The sequence below is a fragment of the Asterias amurensis genome, chromosome 17 (assembly GCF_032118995.1).
Source record: "Asterias amurensis chromosome 17, ASM3211899v1".
Classification (NCBI taxonomy): domain Eukaryota; kingdom Metazoa; phylum Echinodermata; class Asteroidea; order Forcipulatida; family Asteriidae; genus Asterias; species Asterias amurensis.
The window spans coordinates 2,339,556-2,365,879 of NC_092664.1; the positions used below are offsets into that span (position 1 = coordinate 2,339,556).

The 26,324-nt window shown below is 37.6% G+C and overlaps 2 protein-coding genes across 5 annotated transcripts; both read right to left on the bottom strand.

Annotated features, from left to right (window-relative positions):
* Nucleotides 1-1,511: 1,511 nt before the first annotated feature.
* Nucleotides 1,512-9,048, bottom strand: LOC139949776 (uncharacterized). 3 transcript variants are annotated; one of them, XM_071948312.1, is made up of 8 exons: nucleotides 8,902-9,048; nucleotides 6,814-7,079; nucleotides 6,279-6,359; nucleotides 5,504-5,605; nucleotides 5,160-5,291; nucleotides 4,352-4,433; nucleotides 3,389-3,558; nucleotides 1,512-1,639 (listed from the first exon to the last, which is right to left on the bottom strand). In XM_071948312.1, exons 2-7 carry the CDS (start codon nucleotides 7,003-7,005, stop codon nucleotides 3,407-3,409), a joined length of 741 nt encoding a protein of 246 aa, XP_071804413.1. In that variant the 5' UTR covers nucleotides 7,006-7,079; nucleotides 8,902-9,048; the 3' UTR covers nucleotides 1,512-1,639; nucleotides 3,389-3,406. The 3 variants fall into 3 exon arrangements, with proteins under 3 accessions (XP_071804413.1, XP_071804414.1, XP_071804412.1); XM_071948313.1 differs by lacking the exon at nucleotides 1,512-1,639 and having other exon boundaries at nucleotides 3,006-3,558; nucleotides 4,352-4,430; XM_071948311.1 differs by lacking the exon at nucleotides 1,512-1,639 and having other exon boundaries at nucleotides 3,009-3,558.
* Nucleotides 9,049-9,713: 665 nt separating this feature from the next.
* Nucleotides 9,714-23,153, bottom strand: LOC139949838 (uncharacterized). Of its 2 annotated transcripts, none has more exons than XM_071948381.1 (7): nucleotides 23,036-23,153; nucleotides 20,345-20,484; nucleotides 18,259-18,318; nucleotides 14,090-14,197; nucleotides 13,338-13,487; nucleotides 12,451-12,541; nucleotides 9,714-11,779 (listed from the first exon to the last, which is right to left on the bottom strand). In XM_071948381.1, the coding sequence occupies exons 2-7, from the start codon at nucleotides 20,480-20,482 to the stop codon at nucleotides 11,214-11,216; spliced, it is 1,113 nt and encodes a 370-aa protein (XP_071804482.1). In that variant the 5' UTR covers nucleotides 20,483-20,484; nucleotides 23,036-23,153; the 3' UTR covers nucleotides 9,714-11,213. The 2 variants fall into 2 exon arrangements, with proteins under 2 accessions (XP_071804482.1, XP_071804481.1); XM_071948380.1 differs by having other exon boundaries at nucleotides 20,345-20,503.
* Nucleotides 23,154-26,324: the final 3,171 nt, after the last annotated feature.

The window sequence follows — 26,324 nt, forward strand, 5'->3', positions numbered from 1 at the left end:
TATCAGACAATAAAATGTTCGTAAAAATAATATAGGATTGAATATTTTCTTCCATTGAGCTGTGTACAAATTAAGCCTGCAGGAATTCCAGGCTCTTTGGCTCTGATGTAATTATGTGACGTCATAGGTCACATGGGCTATACACACGCTGACCGTTCTTTACAAAAAAAGATGATAATTAATCATAAATAAACATGCAGGGATGTTGGCTAGCAATGCTGACTGTGTTCAAAATATGTTCGTAGTTATTTTGTTGTCTTATTGTTTATATTAAACACACATGCATCAAACTATTTATTTCCAATTCTTCTGTTTGTGGTTTTATGATTATTTATTTATGTATGTTGTTTGTTTATATGTTGTGTGATGTTGTTGTTGTTGTTGTCAAATAGCCTTCGAGAAAAACCCTGTTTGGGTCGAAACGTCGGGCAAATTTTGTTCTTCATCTATTTCTTTTGCTTAACTCTCTCTACAGTGTCTAGAAAGGTTTTTAGCTTAAAAAATAAATATCAAAGGCAGTTGAAACTGTTGGTAATAAAAAAATTATTTCTCATAACGGGTAATATTTCTTCTAATGGTTAGTATAACAATTAACTTGGTAACAAGCAACGGAGAGCTGTTGATAGGTTAAAAAATTAAATAAACGGCTCCCTCTGAAGTATCATAGTTGAGAACGAGGTAACTTTTTACTTAATAAAAAGACTTCAGGCCTGAAGCTTTTAGGAATCTGAAAGCACACAAATTAGTGCAACAAGGATGTTTTTTCCTTCACTATTCTCTTGCAACTTATTAATGACCAATTGATTAAAATAAAATCACAGATTTTGTGTCTTATGCATATAATAATGGAATACTCCAAGTGAGAATATTGGTCTTTGACAATATTACCAAAGGTGCCCTGTGCCTTTAAAAACCACTTAAAGACACAACTACTCAAGACAAACTGTTCGCACAACTGTTCGTAGAACAATGAGCAAACTAGTCTCACCATATACCTTTTATGCCGATGCATTACCTGGCCATTCCAGTCTACATCTGTTCTTTTCACTGCCCGACAATAGAAGCTATGGCTGGACATTAGAACGCCCCGTTTTGAATGTACACCAGACTACTCTTAGTTAATGCATAGCTAATAGAGTACAGAAGGGAACTAGTCCTGGAATGTGAAATGCGCAAAGGAAACCATTCAGAGAGCAGCTCCTTGGTGCAACAAAATTAACAATGCCCATTGTAACCATTGGTAAAACTGGCCCCAATAGATGCAGCTCAATTTCGCCATCTTGTGCACTTGGTGCTGTGTAATGTTTCGTATACAGTCAACGGATTAGGCTATGTCTTGTGTCTGAGCCGCTGTGTTGTGGGAAAACTGTCCGTATCCTGGCGACACTTTTTAACTCATTTGTACACAAAGGAATATCTCATTTGATGTGGTGTATACTCAACATGCTCAAATGCAATAACAGTTTAAGGACTCGCTGGTGAACATTTTTGTATTAACTCTTGTACTTCTACCGGAATATTCCGAAAAGGTGACCATTCCACTATGTTGAAGTCAACACTAAGTCAAGTCGACCCTCAGTTGAATTCATCACTCAGTCAAGTCGACCCTCAGTTGAAGTCAACACTAAGTCAAGTCGACCTGTCAGTTGAAGCAGATGGGATGGACTATGCAAACAGGCAGTGACTCAATGGATACAGGTAAGTGTCTTTTCTATTCTATGGATGAATTTAGTTCAAAACTTGTCAATCAAATGCAATAAGAAACTACTAACTAAGTATATTAAAATTACTTTGTATCCTTGGCCCCAGCACCAACGCAACCCTATTTTTGTGCCAGCTGGAATGTTCGCGTTGTTCTCGATCATAAAATTATCGATTAAATGTAATAATTATAGTTGTATTAAGCCCTACTGCTGGAATTTGTTTAAGAACACCACACTTTCTGAAATTTGAGGGAATGGTTTTCGAGAGTGAACTTTCAAGATATCCATCTAAACGATATGTGACAACTTGCTGATGAATATAAGTCGTGCACACGTTCTCAAAACTACGTTTGAAAATTCCTTTTCAGCGTTATCGTATATAACGGGGTCGAGCACCAAAGTTCTAGTGTTAGTTAAGACCATGAAGGATGTAATGATTACAATGGTAGTAATAGGTTGTAATGTAAGATTATGACGAAGTGAGACTGTCTTGAGTTGACATTATTAAACACTATTAACTGTTAAACTAAACAGCCAAACTATTAAATATTCATAAATAAAAATAAAAACCTTTACATCGGTAGTTGACCTTATTAACATAAACCAGGGTGCCCTTCAGGCATTTTTACCAATATGGTTTGGTGATAAACACAAATATAAAACTTAAAGACACTGTACACGTTAGGTAATTGTCAAAGACCAGTATTCTCACTTGGTGTATTCCCACATAATTATACTTAAAATAACAAATCTGTGAAACTTTGGGCTCAATGGCTCACCAAAGTTGCAACCAAATAGTGAAAAGAAAAAAATTGCGGCCAAAATTGTGCGTTGTCAGATGCATTAGAAAGGCTTCAGGCCTATAGTCTCTCACAGATTCAAATAATTATTTGTTTTCTTAAGAATTTACTCTAATTTTTGTCTTCAAAAACTGCATTACTTCAGAGGGAGTCGTTTCTCACAATGTTTATGTTTTATATTAACCACCAACAACTCTTCGTTGCCCGTTACTAAGTATTTTTTATTCTTTATATTAAATATTTCGCGTGTAACCAACGTGACCAGTGTCTTTAGAGGGTTTGTTACCTTTTGTAAATCAAATTTGTAACCATGCTATGAATCGATACTCACTTTGAAAGAAGATTAGTCCTCCAGTTTTTGAGAAAGAAAAAAAACCAGGAGAGTTGCGTTTTAGTTATTTCTCAAAAACTACAGCACCTCAGCAAAGAATAGGGAAGCCCGAGTTGGTCTTTGAAAAGCGTATGTAACCGTTTGTTACAGAATGCATATAATTAGAAAGATATTTTTAAAATAGAATATAATAATCCACACACATTTGCCTTTGACTCCCATAAGCGGCCGACCGTGTTAGTTCGCAAAGTAAAAGGAAAACCACGCAATTTCGAGGCAAATGTGTGTGGATTATTGTATTCTACTTTTAAACTTCTTTCTAGCAACATACATTTTATAACAAACGATTACAAACGCTTTTCAAAGACCAACTCGACCGATCCAAGGCAACGTGTCCATTAATGGAAATCTGTGAACCTTGTCTTTAGTGTCTTACAAAAAGTACCCAGAACCTTTAAAAGTAAGAAACAAACGTAAGTAATACTACATAACTGCTGCAGTGAAAAGTATTAAGGAGAAAATAATAAATCAATATGAAAATGTCTAAGCCGTACTTTTAAACATTGGTTCCTCTAGTAGGTCACACATTGTTTTGTATTCCTTGATATGTCATCTCTCGTATCGCTCACACCCTGTTCTAATCCATCAGCCTTCCCTGACATGACGTCATCGTACGTAGGTGGCAAGTCAGCAACAAGCGAATATGCAGGCGGCACCATAAGTTCTAGGTCAAAATGAAGACAATAGTTTGAACAGAAAAGTAGTTTTTCAATATAGCCCAAATTATGACTTATTTAGTTTTCAAACATAAGTAATACATTTATTTAAAAAAAAGCAAACAAACAAACTATCAACTATCCTAACAAACAAACAAACAAACAAACAAACAAACAAACAAACAAACAAACAAACAAACAAACAAACAAACAAACAAACAAACAAACATACAAACAAACAGTGTGATGACAACACCAAGTTACTGTTTATTAAAAGTTTTCGCCTTTCCACTACCAAAGCAAGGGTAGCTAAAGAAACTGCAACTGTAATGCTCAACAGAGGGCGCGCTTAATAAAAACCATTGCACACCGTTTCGCTGAAGTGTTATTGCTGCAGCTAAGGACTTGTAGCCTTAGCCGAAGCGAAGTACACTGGCTTACAAGCCTCAATGGCTATGCCTTAACTAGCCATAACCATAACTAAAAGCCGCCATTTTGAACATTGACTTTACTGGGGTCAATGGATATTGACGTCTAGTTATTGAGTCACAATTTCTTGATTTTGTGCAATTAATAATCATTAAAGTTAAACCAGTGTTTGTTTGAGAGAGATTGGTTGCTGCCAGCTTGGTGTTTATATCTCCTTGTGGGAGTTTGCTGAGTTCCCTTGACGGGAAGATCATCTAAACAAACAAACCAACACCCCTACAAACAAACAAACAAACAAACAAACAAACAAACAAACAAACAAACAAACAAACAAACAAACAAACAAACAAACAAACAAACAAACCCACTTACCCGGATTCAAAGCAAAGTTTGTCTGACCGAGGTTTGCTGATATTGTGTTTGACTGAACCGAAAATGATACACTTCCTTCCTGCTGATGGGAAAAACAAAAATAAATTTACAATTTTTGTTTTAGTAAGTTGAGTTTTGTTAAACATTAAATGCTTTGCCGAAATGCAACTTATAAAATCTCCGTTTCTTCAACAATGACAGAAATAATAAGTTCCTTGATTGTTTAATTGAGAGTTTCAGCCATCAGCCGAAACAATCTTTGTTTTCTTAAAGTTTTTATATTTGTGATTTCGGCTCCCAGTCAGAACAAGAATCTTTTTCTTGTTTGCGCTGAGTATTTTGTAAGGTGTTTTGACCCCTCAGTCGCAGCCACCTTAGTTTACTTTGAGTTTGTTATTTTGGGGTTTCGGCCCCCGGCGAAACGGCCTTAGAAACGAGGCTAGCTGAAAATTGATATCAGGGTGACAATAATTTCTTGTTGGATATTACTTTTGATTTTCAACTAAAAAATATGAAAACACATTTGAGTTTAGTTAGGAAGTAGTAGGTTTTGGGGACTTTTGGGACGCTTGGTGGCAGCAGACTTACCGGGTAAAATCCATTGTTCTCGGTAATGTGCACATGCTCAGAACTACGTAAACAATGGAAATTTACCTGGTAAGTCTGCTGCCACCTAGCGTTCCCAAGTCTCCCATTAAGTGTCACAATGTACAACTTAATATAATTATAGAAATTACAAAAATGGATTCGTAGCCACAGGAATCGTATAAGTAAAAAGTTTCAATTTAGGGCAGCAGACACGACCAACCTCTCTTTGCAATGCAGTGTAGATTACAATGACTCGGCTTGACGTCACAATTCCTCCGATAGTGACGAGTACAGTTATAACTCCAACACAAACCAGAATCAGATGGATCGTTACACAGCTCCATCCCTTTGTCTTTATGAAAGAAAAAATAAGGACATCCGGTAATGATTATTGAACTATTGAAAACTTTGTTTTGTCAGTAATTTTTTTGTATAATGAAACCAATGACTGTTTTTCTTTTGAGGTCTTTGTGCAAAGGGAAAAAGTTTATAAAAGTATGGGCAATTGGAGACGGGAGGGCATGGTGATAAACAAAAACAACTTTCAAAATTAAAAGGACTTGCCTTAGCTTCCTCTGGTTCCTGAAACAGACCAATCAGCTCTATGAACATAATAGCCAGTACGAACATGAGTCCAGCTGTACACATCAACCTGTAGAGTTTCATCTAAATGGAGAACAAAAAAAAATCAAAAACAAGATACTCAAAACTTTCGGGTCACTATGGGCTTAAGTGTATCAGTGCTGACCTAATTGTGGGTCAGTATGATACACAAACATACACGCATTCAACATACAAAGGTATCTGTGTATCAAGTTGACCCGGAGAGGGGTCAAACCTACGCTGAATATGGGTCCCTTTCCAACTGCATCTATTAAAACTTTGATTTTGCTGCATTGTTATGAACTATAAAATCCAGTAGGGCCTAATCTTAGTTTTTTAAATTAAATATAAGTACTAACTATTTATTCACTATTTTTGTATGTAACATTGTACTTCCTAAGTTAGTTGTTGCCTAGACTGAGCCCATACCTAACCCGAAAACTGACCCGGACCCCTTCTGGGTCAGACTGACATGACCCCTTCTTGGTCAGGCTGACCCGGAAACTGGTTTAACATTGGATTTAAACTCATACTCTGCGTCAGTTTGACCCATGTGTGTTCGTTTTGACACAAGTTCAAGGTCAAACTGACCCAGAAATGGTTCAAGCCCCACTGAAATAGGTCCATTACTGACCTAGGAGTATTTTTTTTATAGTGTATTGTTTTGTTTAACAATGGTTTTAACTAACATACAGTTGCAACAAATTATAAAAACAAACATTTACAATTTCCTTACCGTTCTCTTCATGTATTTTAAACTGCATTCTGCCATTCCTCGTCTTGTTGGCGACAGCCCAATAGAAGTTGCCACAATATACTGAAAGAAACGTCAACACAAAACAATAATTTTCAATTTATACGGAATCGAGGATTTGAAGAAATTTTGAGTCACAAATAAAAGTAAAACCTTCTTAAGAACGTGTCTGTTCACGATTTCAGTATATATTCAATGTGTAATATATGATTTTACGCTTTGTACTTGTCTACATCTTTTTAAATAATATCTTAGTACAATGACCCAAATTACTGGTCCCCGTATGAGGGGTATACCCCCTGGTCCCCGTAATAGCACTGGTCTCCGTATTTCTTCAAACAAAGGCAGCACTTTCACAAATGCAGGGGTCGCGTTTTTCTAGTAGGATTCGGAAAGCACCGTTATACAGCGAATTAAAATAAATAATAAATCACGTAATTTGCAATGCTTAAACCTTTTGCCGTTAAATTCCAAACATTAAACTTAAACTTTTAAAGAGTCACAAAATCTCACTCACCCAAAGTGAAATAAAGAAGTACACCCACATTATGCTGAAAGCACACGTCCGTGAAGATGCCAGCATGCCCACAACACCAATAATCAACGCCATTATGAGCTGAAATATTCCCATCATATACACAGGGTTGACCAAAGAGCCGCGATATGATGCCGTTAAACGTGGGCGGCGCTCTTGCCTTGGGTCCGCCATCTTGCTTGTTTATGTGACGTCACAGACGCAAGTTTTGCCAGCAACCTACTTTGGAAAAGTACAGGCGGCATTTACTGCAAACAAACAATAGTTTATTATTTGACCAATATTGCTATCAAGTTAACAGCCATATTACCGATAAAAATACAACGTACTACCCACCCCCCCCCCCCCAAAAAAAAGAGGTAAACTTACTTCAAAACGAAAAGGAAGATGCAAATTTAACATAGCCTATTATTATACTTCATACGAAAAGTTGTGCCGGGCCTAAACTAAAACTTAATGACAATATGAAATGAACATGAAATAAAATAATTACATCAAACAGCTCCATTTGTAATTTTTTTTTTAATTGGAGCGTTAGCTCATTTTCGTTGATGATGACCTTTGAGTTTTGTTTATCTGGCAATATCGTTTAATAATAGCCCACTAGATTAATCAAACAAGTTTAACATTTCATAAAGTCACTAACATTTTCAGCAATACGACTGTTTGATGAAAACATTCCTCTTATTTTATTATGACGAAGATATGTTTTTTGAAGATATTTCAATATATTATTTCAATCACATTGGCAACAGTTTCCCATCCACTCTCCAATGTTGTCATTAACGTTCTTTATGGTGGTGGTTAGGAGATATCCCAACTCATATCTTAAAGGTGTTAATACAGGATTGGTGGAGCTGACAAAATAGCCGAAGACACAGTTTGCATGTTTTGTGTGATCAACCTATGAAATATGAAATAGCTGCAACATGTTTATCTTCGGCCTATACAGTAAAGACAACGCACGGTTGGCACGTACCCTAACTTGCTGTCCGCCACCCCCCCCCCCCCCTCCCCAAATTTGGAATTGGATCTTTATGATTGGAAACCTCTAGAGTAAAATGTTAATCATCATACAGAATTTCCTTTCTGGTTGTAACAACCAAAACCAGCTGTTGCGTTTTTGTTTCTTATGTTTCCAGATTCGGTTTCTCGAATATTACTCACATTTTAGAAAGGAATATTTGACACAGTACACAAAGTAGTTATAGAATGAACTCATAGTCAGTAAGCTTTCATACTAAAATTAAACATTGATCGTTATCCTTACCAATCCTGTTCAAAACCTTCATACCTCGCTCAATTATCAAACGAATCGATTATCTAGTTATTGGATGTCAATTATTTGTTTACAGAAGCAAATTATACCCCTGGTCTTTTAGAATGAAGCAAAAAGTCAATACAAAAACATCTAGTTAGAAAGATTACATCAATGATAATGACATTTAATGACGGCGACATCATGCAATGATAATGATCTGTGTTTGCCCATGGTCAGTTGTGTCCATTAAAAGGCGCCAGTCGCACTTTCAAAAAATACACGGAAATAATCAACACAGCACATCAACGCCGCCATACCTGAAGCAAAGCATCACCATATAAGCATCCAGTTATAATGACGACAACAACGACATTGACAATTACAATCAGAGACGATGACAGCACAGGTGTATTTGCCAATAGTCCATTTCGTTCATGATGAAAAGCGCTTTTCGCACTTTGATTAATTACACTGAAACAAAACAGCACAATTACGTCACCATACCTGTCTCCTGGCGATGACTAGAGCAAGCTAGTCGAAACGTTGAGACCAACCCAAGAACTGACTCCACGGTAGTACAGTTAAGTAAGATCATAGCGAAAGTAGTAGTACCACCCTATTTCTTTACCATTCGCCCAGGTAATAGTTAATAAGCAGGACAGTTCTTTTCAGAACTGAGAAGTCTCCCGAACACCCGATAAATCTACTCCGCGGTAGTAGAATATAGAAAGACAGTTCTCTAAAAACAAACTCTACCTGGCAAGCAGATACACACATGATGTTACCGCAAACCAAATACATATTCATACCTGTATTAACACAGCTTTCCAATTCTCAAACCTCCTGCCGTATAACCTTCACAATATTTTGAGAGTTCCTCAGAGACATTTATTCCCAATAGTACCATTCCAAGTAAACGTACAGGCGATGGAAATAATAGTTCACCACATCCCCAAAATACGCCAAGGTGTGTAGTGACAGGTACGGGTTACACTTGACCTCTGACCGGCACAAAAAAAATTGTATCATAATTAAAGGCACTGGACACTATTGGTAGTTACTCAAAATAATTGTTAACATAAAACCTTACTTGGTAATAAGTAATGGGAAGCTGTTGATAGGATAAAAAAAAAAACATTGTGAGAAAGTGCGTCTTTTTTTAAGTAACGTAGTTTTAGAGAAAGAGGTAATTTTTCACTCGAATAATATTATTAAAAGACTTCAGTCCTGAAGCTTTATTTAAGAATCTGAAAGCACAAACAAATTGTGCACCAATGGTATTTTTTCTTTCACTATTCTCTCGCAAGTTCAATTAATTTGATTGATCAATTGAGCTCAAATTTTTACAGGTTTGTTATTTTATGCATATGTTGAGATACACCAAGTGAGAAGACTGGTCTTTGACAATTACCAAAGGTGTATTGTGCCTTTAACCAAATGGTTATTATTTGCTAGTCATAGGTTCGTTAATCATTATACTGCCGGTACAGTCTAAAGTTCACTGTACCTTGCTCAGCATACAAACGCATTGACTTTAAATTTTGAAAAAAATAACAATAATTAAATAAAAGATATAAACTGTTGGCCAAGGTGACTTCTTATCAATGGTATTTATTTACAACACGTATACATAAGTTGTTTTGACTGGCAATTAATACAATTATAAAATTACTGGTATAATTTGGACGGAAACAAATTATTTTAAAGGAAAATTGCTGTTAGCTTAAAGCAGTCGAAATTATGTATCACAAAAAACGAAATTCATATCAGAAAGGCAATTCATGTGATCTGGGATTATAATGCACAAAAAAAAAAAATCAATAAGTTGAAACAACAGCGGCAGGAGAAGATGCAACAGCAACAACAAACACATCAATTAATTTAATAGGTATTAAATTTGTAACGGAGATAAAGCATAACACTTGGTTTCACCCATACACCATTGTATGTGTGTATGGGTGAACCGCATCGCTGTGCAACAGACATGACCAAACACCCCAACAAACAAAACAACACACAAATAAACACAATACAGAAATAAGTGAGCATTAAAAATAATTTCCAAGTATTGAAAATGTAAAGAAATTTATAATAAGTTAATAGCCTTTTTAATAATATTTGTTCATGGAGCCATGTTATTTTGTTAATCCAATTCGTTATAAGAAAACACATACTTCAAGAACGTAGCTCCACATATAAATCTTGCAGGGAAAAAATACCGAGCGCTTTGATACGCACGTTGGGTGTGATAATATTGAGAGCTCTGTATGATTTATTACTATGTTGTGTTGTTATCAGTGGGCAAGGGAAATCCACAAGTTATAAGGTGTTTCATATTTGTAACAAATCTACAACTTATTTTCTGCTCTCCTAGATGATGTAATCAGACAGAGAATTCGGTGCTTAAAGACACTGGACACCATTGGCAATTGTCAAAGACTAGTCTCAACATATGCATAAAATAACAAACCTGTGAGAATTTGAACTCAATTAGTCGTCGAAGTTGCGAGATATTAATGAAAGAAAACAAAAACCTTGTCTCACCATGGTCTCACGATTTTGTGTGCTTTTAGATGCTTGATTTCGAGAACTCAAATGCAAAATCTGAGGTTTCGAAATTAAATTCGTGGAAAATTACTTCTTTCTCGAAAACTACGTTACTTCAGAGGGAGCTGTTTCTCACAATGTTTTATACTATCAACCCCTCCCCATTACCCGTAATCAAAAATGTTTTTTGATAATAATTATTTTTAGTAATTACCAATAGTGTCCACTGCCTTTAATATTGTGCAATGTGCATGGTGTGGTAGGTCAACCCCCCTCTATTGAATCTTTTAAGTGTAGTTTGCTTGGAATATTAGGAATCTTTAAAATTATTTTAGGGGGGGGGCATTTCTGAACAAAAAGGAAAATGTTGTAATAAAGTATTGGAACGTATTGGGGGGGGGGGGGGGGTATCCTCTGCCCATATAACGGGCATTGTATACTCCATACAAACTGAGGCAGGAAGATTAATTAATAGTCTTACCCCTTTTTAACAAAATGACATGTGTATCATTATGCAAGCTGCATTATTGTCTACCATTGCATAGCAGGTAACATTTCGGTAGATGGCATAAAATCATTCTAAATTTTCTGAGTCTTTGTCACTTTGGTCTGAGGGTACATCTTCAACAAACATCTCGGTTGGAAGCATTTGGACTGTCTCTGTTTGTGGCAAATGCGCAATCTCTGTCTGAGGTAATTGTGGCGTTTGAGGTAATTGCGCTGTATGTTGTAACTGCGCTATCTCTACCTGTGGTAGTTGCGCTGTTTGAGGTAATTGCGCTCTCTCCGCCTGTGGTAATTGCGCTGTTTGTGGTAATTGCGCGCTCTCTGTTTGTGGTAATTGCGCTATCTCTGTTTGTGGCAATTGCGTTGTTTGTGGTAATTGCACTGTCTCTGTCTGTGGCAACTGCACCATCTCTGTTTCTGTAGCTTGGCTGTCAGCTTCATTAGCAACCGCTGCTTGTCCCTCTGCCGTTGCTGTATAAGATATCTGAATTTGCATAGTGGATGGAGTCCAGGCTACCATTCCAGCTGTCACTTCACTGTACGATGGTGGCTGGTCTGCATAGGCTGGTGGTGGTGGGAAGTCCCCATTCGCGAATCGGACTAAAGACTGTGGTGCGGATGAGTTGACGTATGCTGTAATACAATTTAAAACATCTCATAAGCAACTGTTAAGGCCTGTTAGACAGGAAATTCTGTCCCTATTCTGATTGCGCCCTCTCTTGACTTCTCCTCCTCCATCTCATTTTAATTTCCCATGGGACCGAGGACAGATTTTCTATAATGACACCTGTAATTTTCCTGATTTTAGGATTAATTATTTCTAGGTTTGTTTCCAAGGTTGAAACCATTAAAAAGTGTTGATACCTTTTGTAGATCATGGCATTGATACCACTAACTGTGAATGGAGATGCATGATAATCATCCTGAAAAAGTTTCAGCCTCATAGTTGCCAAGTTTTTAGAAAAAAAAATTGAAAATCACAGAGCAAGGTTTTTAGAAGAGTTGCGTAGATCCATTGTAAAATATGGTGCAAGTAATATTTAAATGGTAACATTTCTACCATCATTATCTGTAAACCCCGTTAGTAATCAGGAATTAATTGACTATTTGTTTACAAAGTAGTCTGTGGCCGTTTTCCAAACTACGGCTTGCGATTTGGTTCACTTGTTGTGAGCCCCATAAGAAAATTATACGTTGCTTATATCTGACGGGACTGAAGCCTAAGCCCTAAACCGTAGTTTCTATACGGCATAAGAAACGACTTTATAAATGTATAGGGCGCCACCACTCGGTCATATTCTTACCATAACTAGGGGGCGGTGCTATGGCACTCGGTGTCTGTGGCACGTCATTGTCGCAAGTTCTGGATTCAACTTCCACGATTCGACTTGGAACCTGCAAGGAAATCATGCAAAACATAGAGATGCTTTAATGTGTTTGTTTGCCTGGCAAAAGCATAGAATAAACAACTTGTCATAACAAAAACCATAATGACTTGCTCATTAAGATTTGGATCATGACAAAAATGGTAACATTTTGATGATACTATACTTTATGCAGACATTGTGATTTTATTATTGTTTCCCTTAACGATGATAATGGCACCCCAGATATTTCTTACTTTTGGCTGGTGCTTAAGTAACCATGTTTGTAAAAAATGTTATTGGGTTTTCGACGATTAAATTTTTTCACAGTCACAACTCTGTAAATTACCTTAAACTGTCTTTTGTTTGTGTATGAGAGATTGCCTGACATCACAATGCCTGAGGGCTACACTTAACTATCAACCCAAATCAACTGCCCCCCCCACCACCCCGCACCAGGGCCGTTGCCACCTACTCCTGAGCTGAAACAGGGTTGCATGTACCTCCTTCCCAGTCCTTAAGGATGTGGGCACGAGGTATCACCCACTAGGTGCCTGGTTGATAGAGCAGAATGCACAGAATACACCACTTTCCCCAAAACGTTTACGAAGCAACTATGGTTAAGTGCCTTGCTTAATGGCACAAGTGTCATGACCGGGACTCGAACCCACACTCTACTGCTGACAACAGTCTGACACAAATAATGTTTAACAAATGACTCTGAAACCTCAACAACTTATCGGGGCCTGTGTGACCGGGCCTTAACTCATTGTTGTTGTCCTACAAAAAGTACATAGACCCTTTAGGAGTTAAAGACCAGTACTCACCGTTCTGGAACTGCTGCCATGCCTTCGCATTGATTCCCCACCACAGCAAACTTTAGACGCGTATAAAGAACATCTTACGGATAGAACCAATTGAAAGATACCAGTAAGAGCTAACATGACGTCAACGGCTATTCTTGCTTCTATAGGACTCTGTATTGAAAGAGAGACGATTGACAATAATTATATTGAACTTAACAATGAGGGAGCTGTTTGGTTTGCATGCAAACGTTGCTTATCAATTGCTTCCTTTGGTACGGTGTTTATCAATTGCTGATAAAGTTTGCTGGCAATTTGTTTCCATTGATTAAGGGGGTTGTTTTGCATTTAATCAAGTTTTGTGTAATTTATTGTTTGTCGTTTATTTGTCCAGCCGTAGATTTCACCAAATTCTTCTTTACTTAGGATTAATCTTTGGACTTAGGATAAGTAAAGTTCCGTATCCAGACTTTATAGGACACATTGCCTTGCTTATCTGTTTAGCTTGATGCGTTTTTTTTTTTTTTTTTTTACATTACGAATATTCAACAATTTTGTACACAGAGGATGCTGGCAGAGTTTTGTCTTGCCCCCTTCTTGAAGTTTCTTTTATCATGCAGGGTCTAATACAAGATTTAATTTTCTTGCCGAAATGGTAGGTATTGAAAGTCCAGGACCCACAGGTTACCAGTATGCCTTGCACTCATAATAGAATTCCATCCTGATGAACATCCAAGGAACGAAACGTCGATTTATATACCCAAAAGTGAGCTTACCACTTGATCTGAGGTCTGCTGCTCTTCGGCAGATGCAGTGGCAAAGAGAACCGATAAGTTAAGCGCGTAGACAATTCCAATAATGCAGAAAACAAGATGGCCGCCAACCTGCAAATAAGTTTTAAGGAGAAGTTGGAAAGAGAAGTTTAAACCGAGTATACAGTGCTTACTATAGAGTAATATATATTATGTAGCTCTATGGTACTTACACAAATTGGGGTAAGGGTAAAATCGTAATAATTTCGGACGCAAATTTTACATGTTTAAAGACACTGGACACTATTCGTAATTGTCAAAGACCAGTATTCTCACTTCGTGTGTCTCAACATATGCATAAAATAACAAACCTGTGAAAATTTGAGCTTGATTGGTCGTCGGAGTTGCGAGATAACTATGAAAGAAAAAAAAACACCCTTGTCACACGAAGTTGTGTGCTTTCAGATGCTTGATTTCGAGACCTCAAATTCTAAATGTGAGGTCTCGAAATCAAAATCGTGGAAAACTACTTCTTTCTCAAAAACTACGTCACTTCAGAGGGAGCCGTTTCTCACAATGTTTTATACTATCAACCTCTCCCCATTACTCGTTACCAAGTGAGGTTTTATGCTAATAAATATTTTATGTTATTACCAATAGTGTTCACTGCCTTTAAACCGTTGCGGTAAGTGCTGCTAAAGTATAGGATTCGAACTGCCCCAGCTCTAGTTAAAAAGACATCTGCTTTAGATTGGCAGAGGTCGCAGGTTTGAATCTCACCCGAGAAACATGCATGCATGTGATTTTTTTTCCCCACAGATCTTGAGAAAGTACTAAACCTTTTAACCAAAATGTCAAGCAAACTGACAGAGGTAATTTCTCATTCAAACATAAATTACTTCAGGCCTGAAGCATTTTATAAGCCGAATTGAGCAGGATACCAGTCACAAAATGTACTTGTCGTATATAAGGCGGGTAACCTTATTCTAGTAAGCGTATTTGTTATTTGCTGAGCTATTTTTGTGCTTAATGGCACTGGACACTATTGGTAATTACTCAAAATAGTTATTGAATAGCATAAAACCTTACTTGGTAACGAGTAATGGAGAGAGACTGATGGTATAAAACATCATGTGAAACGGCTCACTCTGAAGGAAAGTAGTTTTCGAGAAAGAAGTAGTTTTCCACGAATTTGATTTCGAGACCTCAGAATTAGATTTTGAGGTCTCGCAATTAAACATCTGAAAGCACACAACTTCGTGATTTTTCTGTCATTATTAGCTCGCAACTTTGACGACCAATTGAGCTTAAACTTTCACATTTTTTTTTATTTGATGCATATGTTGAGATCATAGAGCAAAGAACAGCTCTATGGTTGAGATACACCAAGTGAGAAGACTGGTCTTTGACAATTACCAATAGTGTCCAGTGTCTTTAACCAGCTCTATGGAATCGGGCCAGGAGTTGATACAATCAAACCATGGTGTCCTTGACAGCGGTATAAGCAAACATTCCCACTGATTAAAATCCTGACCTATACATGTTATAACAACGGCTGTCCCCAATGAATTGGACACACTATGACGACAAAACTGAACAATCTACAAAACAAGAAATGACGGCACAATTCCCTGAAGGCCAAACCCCGCGATAATAGGTTTAATATTAATCTTTGAAACCCACGTATCAATCTGTGATCGGCCAACACAAACAAGAACGAGAAAAAATAATTTGGAAAGATACGGAATTCGGAAGCGACGTAGTGCCTGCCACATGAATAACAAAAATCCCGCTCTTTTTACGTACACGAAACTATTATGTACGTACGCGATATTGTGTGAGACAGCTGTCGCGTGTTATTGTGTTTTTACATGATGGTTGACATGTACGTACATGATATTTATGGTGTACGTTTATAAATGTTGTTTACATGTACGTACATTATTGTTATTGTGTATGTACATTATTGTTACCATGTACGTACATGATTGTTTTTGCGTACGTACATGATTGTTATTGCGTACGTACATGATTGTTATTGTGGATGTACATTATTGTTACCATGTACGTACATGATTGTTATCGCGTACGTACAAGATTGCTAAAATGTACATACACGGTTGTTATTGTGTACGTACATTAGTGTTAACATGTATGTACATGAGTTTTACCATGTACGTACACACTGTTACCATGTTCCTACAAGATTGTTGTTGTGTACGTACATGACTGTTATTGTGTACGTACACAAACGGTGTATACGTGCATGTTTGTTTTCTATACTACACGATTGTTATTGTCTAGGCCTACGTGCATGATTGTTATTGTGTAAATACTTGAGTTTTCTCATATACACGATAGTTGTCGTGTATGCGTAGGCCTACATATAGTTATCATGTACGTACTTAATAAATATCGTGCACGTACATAATAGTAATCATGCACATACGCTTGCACACTATAAATCTCCAATAGTTAGTCAATATGCATTTGCTGGCAGTTAGCAGCAAAAACGTCTGCTTTGTCAAAAATGGGCCAACCCATAAGTGAATAGTTTCCTTTACTGGTCATGCTTTCTTGTAATTGATGACAAGACAAAAACTGTCATTGACTAAGTTTCGTGTGCAACCCAACACAGTTCAAATTTGTTTCCAGTAAGTAAAGACTTCATTTTACCGGATTCAAGAAATTGTGTTTTACACATGCACATATTACCGAGATTTCTTCCGTCTGTCATCAGCCCTGTGTAATTTCATTGGAGATCCAGTTGAATGGAATATCGCAGCAAACCATTTCTAGTCTTTCTACTCGCCCTGAATACATTGAACATCACGGCCGAACTGCGGTTAATACTCAGCGTGCTTTCAAATCTTGGAGGCCATTTTCTTGTTTTCTTAAATGAGAATCGGAACAATAGGTAATGGCCATGAGTTTCCATCTCATTAGCAAAAATACAATGAGGCTGGAGTTTGATTCTGATTTTTTTTATTTTGTTTGTATTTTTTTATTTGAAGTTAAAGTAAATACCACTTTATAAACATGGGATTTCCGCGAGTGAAAATGCCAAGGAATTACTGCAGAACATGAAATTTGTTTACCACAAATTGGGTAATGTATAGTCGTGATCACAGGGAGTCGGTGGCTAGACATTAAATCCACTTAAAGCCTGAATATCTGACGTCACACTTCGAGGATCGTGAATAACGCCAGATCTGCCTTGAGCCATCTTCCATAGTCACTTTTGATCTCTCATTCATTTGCATGGCCTTCATGGTCCTTGAGATTCACAGTTAAATCTGACGTACATGTGCATACAAATAAAAACCAATACCTGTCCCAATCTAGGGTCATGGGACTAGTATTTTTTTTTCATGCAAGTCGCCTGACACACAAGGCCTGAAGGTCACTTCAAGGTGTGGGCTACAATTACATGTTTTCCAGAGGCCGTTGCCACCTACTCCTAGGGCTGAAACACCCCTTTTACAGTCCATACGGATGTGCTTGGGTATAATAATGTGACAGTCACGCGCGTGCGTAACTGGGTTAAATTCATGGTTCCAAATCAAGCCACAAGCAGACTATGGCCCTATTTGGAATCCACGGCTTTGGATGCGGCTTTAGGCTCCATCCTCTCGTCTGAAGCCCTGAGCACGTATACGCAAAGCACGCGCAATTGTCAAAACTACCGCGGGGCCAAGCTAGCCTGAGTCGAATCTGGAGCCGAAGCCGTGGTTTCGAAAAGGGCTTATGATCTCGACGGCCGTGCCCCTTTAAAGCACCTTTGTCAAAACAAGATTTAGAGTTTGTACATTTCATTCATCGAATTCCTTCCCCGTAAATATGATGTTAATTTTTGAATTTGATTTGAATTTGAACCCTTAGAATTTTGGGACTTGACATGAGCAGAAAATAAACCCTTTTGTATCGAACCCAATTTCATAAAGCAATGGGACACTTCGCCTTCAGGTATTAATTGTGTGTGTAAAAAAAAACCTTTAAAACATACCGAGATTTCGTATTTATGTCATAGTCTTCGAAGCGCTCCTCTTGCCCCACAAATAAATTTGAACGATGACTGGTGCAATATAATCGTGTATTTAGTCATTTTATCATTTAATCATATTATAGTTTGCTTTTAAGTTTCGTTAAAAGAAATCTTTTGTCAAAATGATGAAACAAACATCCACACTTACCAGACATGTGTTGATTTGATTATGAGCTGCCGATAAACCCAACAAACCCGTCATAATAAACTGAAAAGAAAAGACAATTTACAGACCATGTTATTTACTTTGCTGTGTTGTAAGAAGAGACTATAAATTAATAATAAACTTGCGGGTACAACATTGTGTAAATATCTTAGAATGAGTGTTGGCTCTGAAAAGAGCCGGTTAGGTCTCGACGTTTCGAACATTATACTCTGCTCGTCTTCAGGAGAATACTTGTTTGTTTTATTTTATTCTGCCGCGGAGTAGATTTTTACAAAATGCACCTCTTGTGTAATTACAAAAATGTTGTCTACTGTCCTAGTTCTCTGGCAAAATCTTGTCACACATTGCTACATTTTACAACCAGGCTAAAATTAAGCAAGGGACCCCAGTTAAATTGATGTCGTGTGAATACCACTTTAGAAAACCTTCGCGTATTACCAGTGTAACCTTCTGCACTATTTTAAGTGGTCTAGAGTAAACACAAAATGTCGTTGTCTGGCCTTACGACCATTGATACAATTATGTTTGTTTTTAAAACAAACAATACAAAATAAGGTTTAGTAGTTATTTCAACTGAACATTTAAACATTTGTCTGGATTTGTTTCGCAATTAGCTAGACTGTAAAAAAAATATTAGTCAAAACAACGCTAATTAGTCGTACGAGTATTGCTTTTGATAAAAGTTTAGTCAAAATCATGTCTCGTACGACTAATTTAATAGTGTTGTTTTTACTAATAATATAGTTTTAGAGTGTACCTCAATTGGCAAACAAGGTTAACATTGGATTTATGCCAGGGTTAAAGGCACATACAGCATTGACCTTATTTTGTCTGACATCGCGGCCGCCATAATATGCATTTATAAAAATATAAATTAGTAGGCTCCGAATTCATATCTGCGTGGTGTATTGACCAAATAACAATGCGAAATTGCTGGACGAAATGTCATTGATGGATTACACAGGATGTAATTTTGTGAGCTACGTGTAGATGGTGAATAACCATTAGTATACAAGAAAACCCAAATATTCTGAGATATTATTAAAGGAACTTCGAGTGATACTCGTGTGGATCATTATATTATACTGTTAAAATATCTTTCTAATCATACGCGTTTTATAATAAACGGTTACAAACGCTTTTCAAAGACCAACTCGACCGATCCAAGGCAACGTGTTACTTTAAATATAATATTCTGATACATATTAAGATACTTGGCTTATTTCTATAGACTCGTTTATTGAAATTTGTGTGCTTCTGATGTCTAATAAAATGCTTCATGCCTGAAGAAGTATTTTATTGTTTGAGTGAGACCCCTTTCTATAAAAACTATGTTACTTGAGATGGAGCTGTTTCTCACAATGTCTTATACTATCAACAGCTCTCCATTGCTTGTTACCAAGTACGTTTTCTGCTATTAAAACAACAATTATTTTGATTCATTACCAATAGTGTACACTGCCCAACCCATCTTTATTGTGTGTTCCTTGTGTACTTGGAATGGCAAGCATTCTTGTATGGTTTAGGAGAAGAAAATAATATTTTAAAGTATGTGAACAATTTGGGGTTGGGCTCTGCCTTCATCGGGCCTGGTACACTATAATATGCGTTCGATTAGCTTCCCCGTGTCGACCCCACGCTGCTCACTCGGGTGAGCCCCTGACAAGAGCTTATCGAACGATCACACACCATCTCTTGCATGGTGACGTCATGCACCTGGGGCCAGCCCCAAAGTGACCCAGCCCCAAAGTGACCCACTCCACAAGCAGGGCACTTGGGGCTGACCCGGGTGAACCCCTGGAATGACGTCAAAGCTATTCGAACGTACCGGGGTCGACCCAGGGAAGCTAATGGGAGACTTTTGGGACGCTTGGTGGCAGCAGACTTACCAGGTAAAATCCATTGTTCTCGGTCATGTGCGCAGGCTCCGAACTACGTAAATGGAAATTACGTATTAAATTTACCTGGTAGGTCTGCTGCCACCTAGCGTTCAAAAGTCTCCCATTGAACGCACACATAGTGATTGCGTCAGGGAACTAGACCGGCATGTGTTACTTCTCGTACTTACCCATGCACCTGACCATAGTGGTACAGCCTTATCGCTGAATCTACTCTCTATAAGTATAGCGGCAATGCCAAGTCCACACACGACGAGTCCGAGACCAGACTGGGCTCCCGAACACCCTTTATAACCTCTGTTGATCATTTCTGGCGTTTGGAACAAAAACTGTATATGTATAAAGAACACATTTAAAGTGATATTACTGATGATATAATCATGTTTTTTTTCCTTCTTATTCTGGCAATGAAACCAATGATGCCTCATTAAAGTCACAATGATGCCTCAAAATAAAGCTTTTGTCACTAATATATGTGTTTTGATGAGTGGAATGTGAATAAACAGTTAACTAAGGTTTTACAAAATCAGTTCTTATGTTATTTACAAATTTAAGAGTAGACCCCGACCCGAGAGGGCGCCGTCGTGACGTCAAATGTACCAACTCACGACTTGGACGTACATGTACTTTGCACGTGTGTTTACTATACGAATTGCAGGCAAAGTCTGCCTCGATTGACGTCACAAAAGGGGTAGGCGGAGTCAGCCCCCCAAACAACTTTATATATTTTTTAAACATATAAATCGTGACAAACAATTACTAAAAAAATTGTTTTACTGTTCGTAAGCATATACTCTTATGTTTGAAAGAAAAACAATTCTATTTCCAGGTGACTTTAAAGTTTTTGCCAGATTTTGGGTAAAGGGTGTCATAAGTTTGACACAAAAATTGTATCTGTGTAAAGAACAATATTTTGAAGTAAGATTTGTTTTATCAGATTGTTATCTAAATCTGGCATTAAAACCAGTGATGCCCCGTCAAAGTTTTAGACGGGACTTGCAAAAGGGTGTCAAAATTTGCTGGAAATGACAAAAAAATAGTTGTACAAATGGTTCAGTGATATACTTTAACGTGTAAATGACATCTAAAACAGGGTATCCCAATTTAAAACAGGGTGTCCAAAAGACACCCCTACACCCCTCTTGGTACGACTATGTGCCTCATAAATTAACTCAACCACTGTAGCTTTACAAGCCTGATGAAACATGTAAACAAGGGTGCTTAGTTTGCTATTATGTGAACAAGAAACGTGTTCTTTCATGTGAACTACCAATCATAGTTATTATCATATGGTATTTTGATGAAACAATGATGCCTCATAAGTGAGCTTAATCACTGTAGCTCACACGCCTGAGGAAACATGTTAACAAGGGTGCTTTCTATGTGAACCAGAAACACCAGGGTTAACCCCTATGATAAGTGTTGTACGTCGTTCATGTGAACTACCAATCATAGTTATTATCATGTATTTTGATGAACTAAGGGTGCCCTATAACTGACCTCAATCACTGTAGCTCAAAAGCCTGAGGAAACCTGTGAGCAAGGGGCGTGCTAGATGAGAGCCAGAAACACTAAAGTTAACCCATATTCTTTCTTGACAGTGTTGTGGTTTGTTTGCATGCACTACAACATCCTTGTAGACGTGTCTTACGTGACCCAAATACAACTCAATTAATGGTTTAGTATGTTGCTAAATGATTCAAGTGTTACGACGTGGACTCCAACCCACTCTCTGTTGATCAGAAACGCCAAAGAGTCTGGTGCTCAGCCACAACCAGAGCGGACTGCCCCAATTCTTTAAACATGTATGCACAAAATACTCGCTAAACACAGAATAGTGTTGCTTTGTATAGTTATGGCTGGTGCCCGACTCAATGTTTGCTTAGCAAACAGATTTGTCAAGCAGTATTTTCTGTTTAAAGAAACAGCTTTATGGGTCACAGGGCCCGACTTCAATTTGAACCCTTTTAACAGTATAGTACAAGCAAATACTGCTATAGATAGATGGAAACATGAACTTACTGTTCCCTTAAATGATTTGTCAAGACCGTACAATATTGTTTAAAAGGCAGTGGACACTATTGGTTATTACTCAAAATAATTATTATCATAAAACCTTTTTTTGATTACGAGTAATGGGGAGCTGTTTATTGTATAAAACATTGTGAGAAACGGCTCTCTCTGAAGTGACGTAGTTTTCGGGAAAGAAGTAATTTCCACGAATTTGATATCGAGACCTCAGATTTCGAATATGAGGTCTCAAAATCAAGCATCTGAAAGCAACCTATAGTGTGACCATGATGCGGCAAGTTTTTTCCCCATTAATATCTCGCAACTTCGACGACCGATTGAGCTCAAATTTTCACAGGTTTGTTATTTACATGTTGAGATAAGTGAAGACAAATCTTTGACAATTACCAATAGTGTCCAGTAACTTAAAGACACTGGACTCTATTGGTAATTGTCAAAGACCAGTCTTCTCACTTGGTGTATCTCAACATATGCATAAAATAACAAACCTGTGAAAATTTGAGCTCGATCGGTCGTCGGAGTTGCAAGATAACTATGAAAGAAAAAACACCCTTGTCACACGAAGTTGTGTGCGTATAGATGGTTGATTTCGAGACCCCAATTCTAAACTTGAGGTCTCGAAATCAAATTCGTGGAAAATTACTCCTTTCTCCAAAACTAGGTCACTTCAGAGGGAGCTGTTTCTCATAATGTTTTATACCACCAACCTCTCCCCATTACTTGTTACAAAGTAAGGTGTTATGCCAACAATTATTTTGAGTAATTACCAAAAGTGTCTACTGCCTTTAAAGTCCTACTCATCTCTACAAACCCATACTAATTACTCTTACCTTTCGTTACAACCTCACAAGAATATATTTCATGTAGATCTTCTCCTCGATTCACATTTAGTTCTATTCCAAGCACATCCTTGTCATGATTGCACTTCTCCTGTCAGCCATTGCTCAATAAATCCCAACCACCTAGTTTATGAAATCATATTATGTATTTAGACTGATTACGTAATAATGTTTACTCTTGGTTTTAAAATCCTTATTCAGCGGGTTAATAAATAACCACATATCACGTGTTCATGGACACTATGTTTTTAAAGTTATGTTATTTAGTCTAAGTCAGACTTAAAGGTACTGGACACTATTGGTAATTAATCAAAAACAGTTGTAACACAACAACTTACTTGGTAACGAGCATTGGAGAGCTGTTGATAGTATAAAACATAGTGAGAAACGGCTCACTCTGAAGTTTCGTAGTTTTTTTAGAAAGAAGTATATTCGTTCACCAAAATCTTCTGCGACAAGGGTGTTTTTTTCCTTCTCTCGCAACTTTGACGATCAATTGAGTTCAATTTTGTTTTTCATAGGAAACTTTGTTATTTTGTGCATATGTTGAGATACACCAAATGTGCCCAATGTCTTTAAAGGCAGAGTGAACCTTTGGTGATGGTCTAAGACTAGTATCATCAATGTCTTTAAAGGCAGAGTGAACTTTTGGTGATGGTCTAAGACTAGTATCATCCCTTGGTGTATAGCCCAACATTATACACATGCAATAAGAAGGTTGAGTTTTGACAAATATTGTCATCAAAGTTGCATGAGTATTGAGATAAAAAGGTGTATAATAATTGGCTTCACAGGCCTGAAGTCTCTTATTACTACGTTACTTCAGAGGGAGCCATTTCTACCAACGTTTTCTACTACCAACAGCTCTCCATTGCTCATTACCAAGTAAGTTGTTATGCTAACAATTATTTTGAGTAATAACTAATAGTGCCCAGTGCCTTTTAAGACAGTGGACACTATTGGTAATTGTCAAAGACCAGTCTTCTCAGTTGGTGTATCTCAACACATGCATAAAATAACAAACCTGTAAAATTTGAGCTCATTTGATCGTCGAAGTTGCGAGATAATAATGAAAGAAAAAACATCCTTGTCACACGGAGTTGTGTGCTTTCAGATGCTTGATTGCGAGACCTCAAATTTTAAACTTGAGGTCTCGAAATCAAATTCGTGGAAAATAACTTCTTTCTCGAAAACTATGGCACTTCAGAGGGAGCCGTTTCTCACAATGTTTTATACTATCAACCTCTCCCCATTACTCGTTACCAAATAATGTTTTGTGCTAATAATTATTTTGAGTAATTACCAATAGTGTCCACTGCCTTTAAGCTTACAAGTATTTTGAGTAATTACCAATAGTGTCCTGGCCTTTAAAGTTAAACACTGCCTTCCCCTGAAACCATGACATGTGTCCGGTCGAAATATGTTGCAAATCCGTACACGTGACTCAGTATCGCGTATCTGTCGGTCGCACACACGGCACATCCCGGCCATTATTGCATTACAAAAAAACATTGGATCACAGAATTGTGTTTGCTCACACCAAACACTTTATTCTCAATTCTAACGTAAACAAATATAACAGTTATTGCAGTTCTCATGAGGCAATCTGATCAACTGATCTTTCCTAAATGTGTATTGGTACAACCATATCTTGTAGTATATTTAATTAGCAAAACAATATAAGGATCTTCAGTTGAACGTGTGATGTGTGGGTTCAAAGGTACGACAGGTGGGAATGTGGCAAGGGTCCTTGGTCAATGACAAAAAACACCGGGGAAAGCCCCTCAATCCCCCTAAAGGATTGCGTTCCATGCCCTTCGAGATCCGGAGATCCCGAGATCTGGGCCCAAATTCATGGCTCTGCTTACCGTAAGCAAAGAATCGGCGCTTACGGAAGTAGGGAACTCCGTGCTTATGTCAAACGTTATTTACGGGTTAGCGGGAAATGTTGGCTTCTGCGCTTGCGTTCTTTACATTTACTATAAGCAGTATACGCTACCAGCTAGCGCGGAAAATCGGCGCTTGCACGTAAACGGCGAATGGTGATCGTAAGTGCAGAATTCGGCGGTAAGCAGAGTCATGACTATGGGCCCAGGTGCTGATTTCACAAAAAGAATAAGATTGATCGTAACTGCAAATCAGTATAGTTGCTTAGTTAAGTGTCACCTAACAATGTAAATTACTATCTTGATAATGACGATTTTGTCTTAACCATTAAATTTATGAAATCGCGCCCTGTCATGTAACAATCTTTGCCAACCCAAGTGAACCAAAAGATGGACTTGCATTTGACCGCATAAAGTGCACGCGTGTGCAATACTGCGCCCAACTCTCGTCCAATGATACCCTTTCACGCGTGCACATTTAGTCAAAAGAGTTGGTCAATGACGTCATGTGCAAAACATATTTGGCTTTGGTTGCTTTAAAAGAAAAGAAAGAAAAAAAACAGTAATTTTAAATTGAAATCAGAAATCGTACACCATCAAACTATGGCATTCCCCAAAGGAACAAATGCGTCCTAAAATTGTATCTAATTTCTAAAGGAATTAGCTACAAATAAGAACTTAAGGTTAAATTAGTTGACAAAACCTGAGGGTCGTGAGTTCAATAATACGAAGGGCCTCTTTTGTGGCATCAAAACAAAATTGGATTCTATGGAATTCCCTTCTTATGGTTGACCTGTAATCATACAGAGACCAAAAGAAAATGGCCCGTTGATAATTAGATAAAAGGGAAGACTAATAATGGAGGCAATAATGGTCAGTGAAATTTGAAGAACACTAATTTTTTTTCATTTTGTGGATGATAAGGCTTATATTTTTTTATATCTAAGATGCTCGTTCCTTGCACACCTGGGTGGGATTTCACAAAGCGTTAAGACTAGTCTTATCTCGGGTAAGAACGAGTTACTCGTCCTAACTTAGGACCAGCCTTCAGATTTAATTTTCCCTAAGACTAGTTCTAAGTAAAGAAGAGTCCGTACTCTTTGGGAAATCGACCCCTGGCTTGCAGTTTACCTTTAGGGAATATATTGTGAAGAGTTAGAACAAGTAAACTTGCAGGTACAACCAACTTTTTTATTCTTTTTATACATAACCACAGTGCTTAAGTAGTGAGATGATTCTCTAAATGCTTTGTGCTATAGAAAGCTGCTGTAAATAATTTGTATTGCCTTTAATGTTAATGAGCGATTTCCACATGTATACCTTCCCTTTAAGAACACTTGGTTCAATATGGGGATTCGAACACCAATCTAGTTCGGTTCGCTTGATGGGTCGAC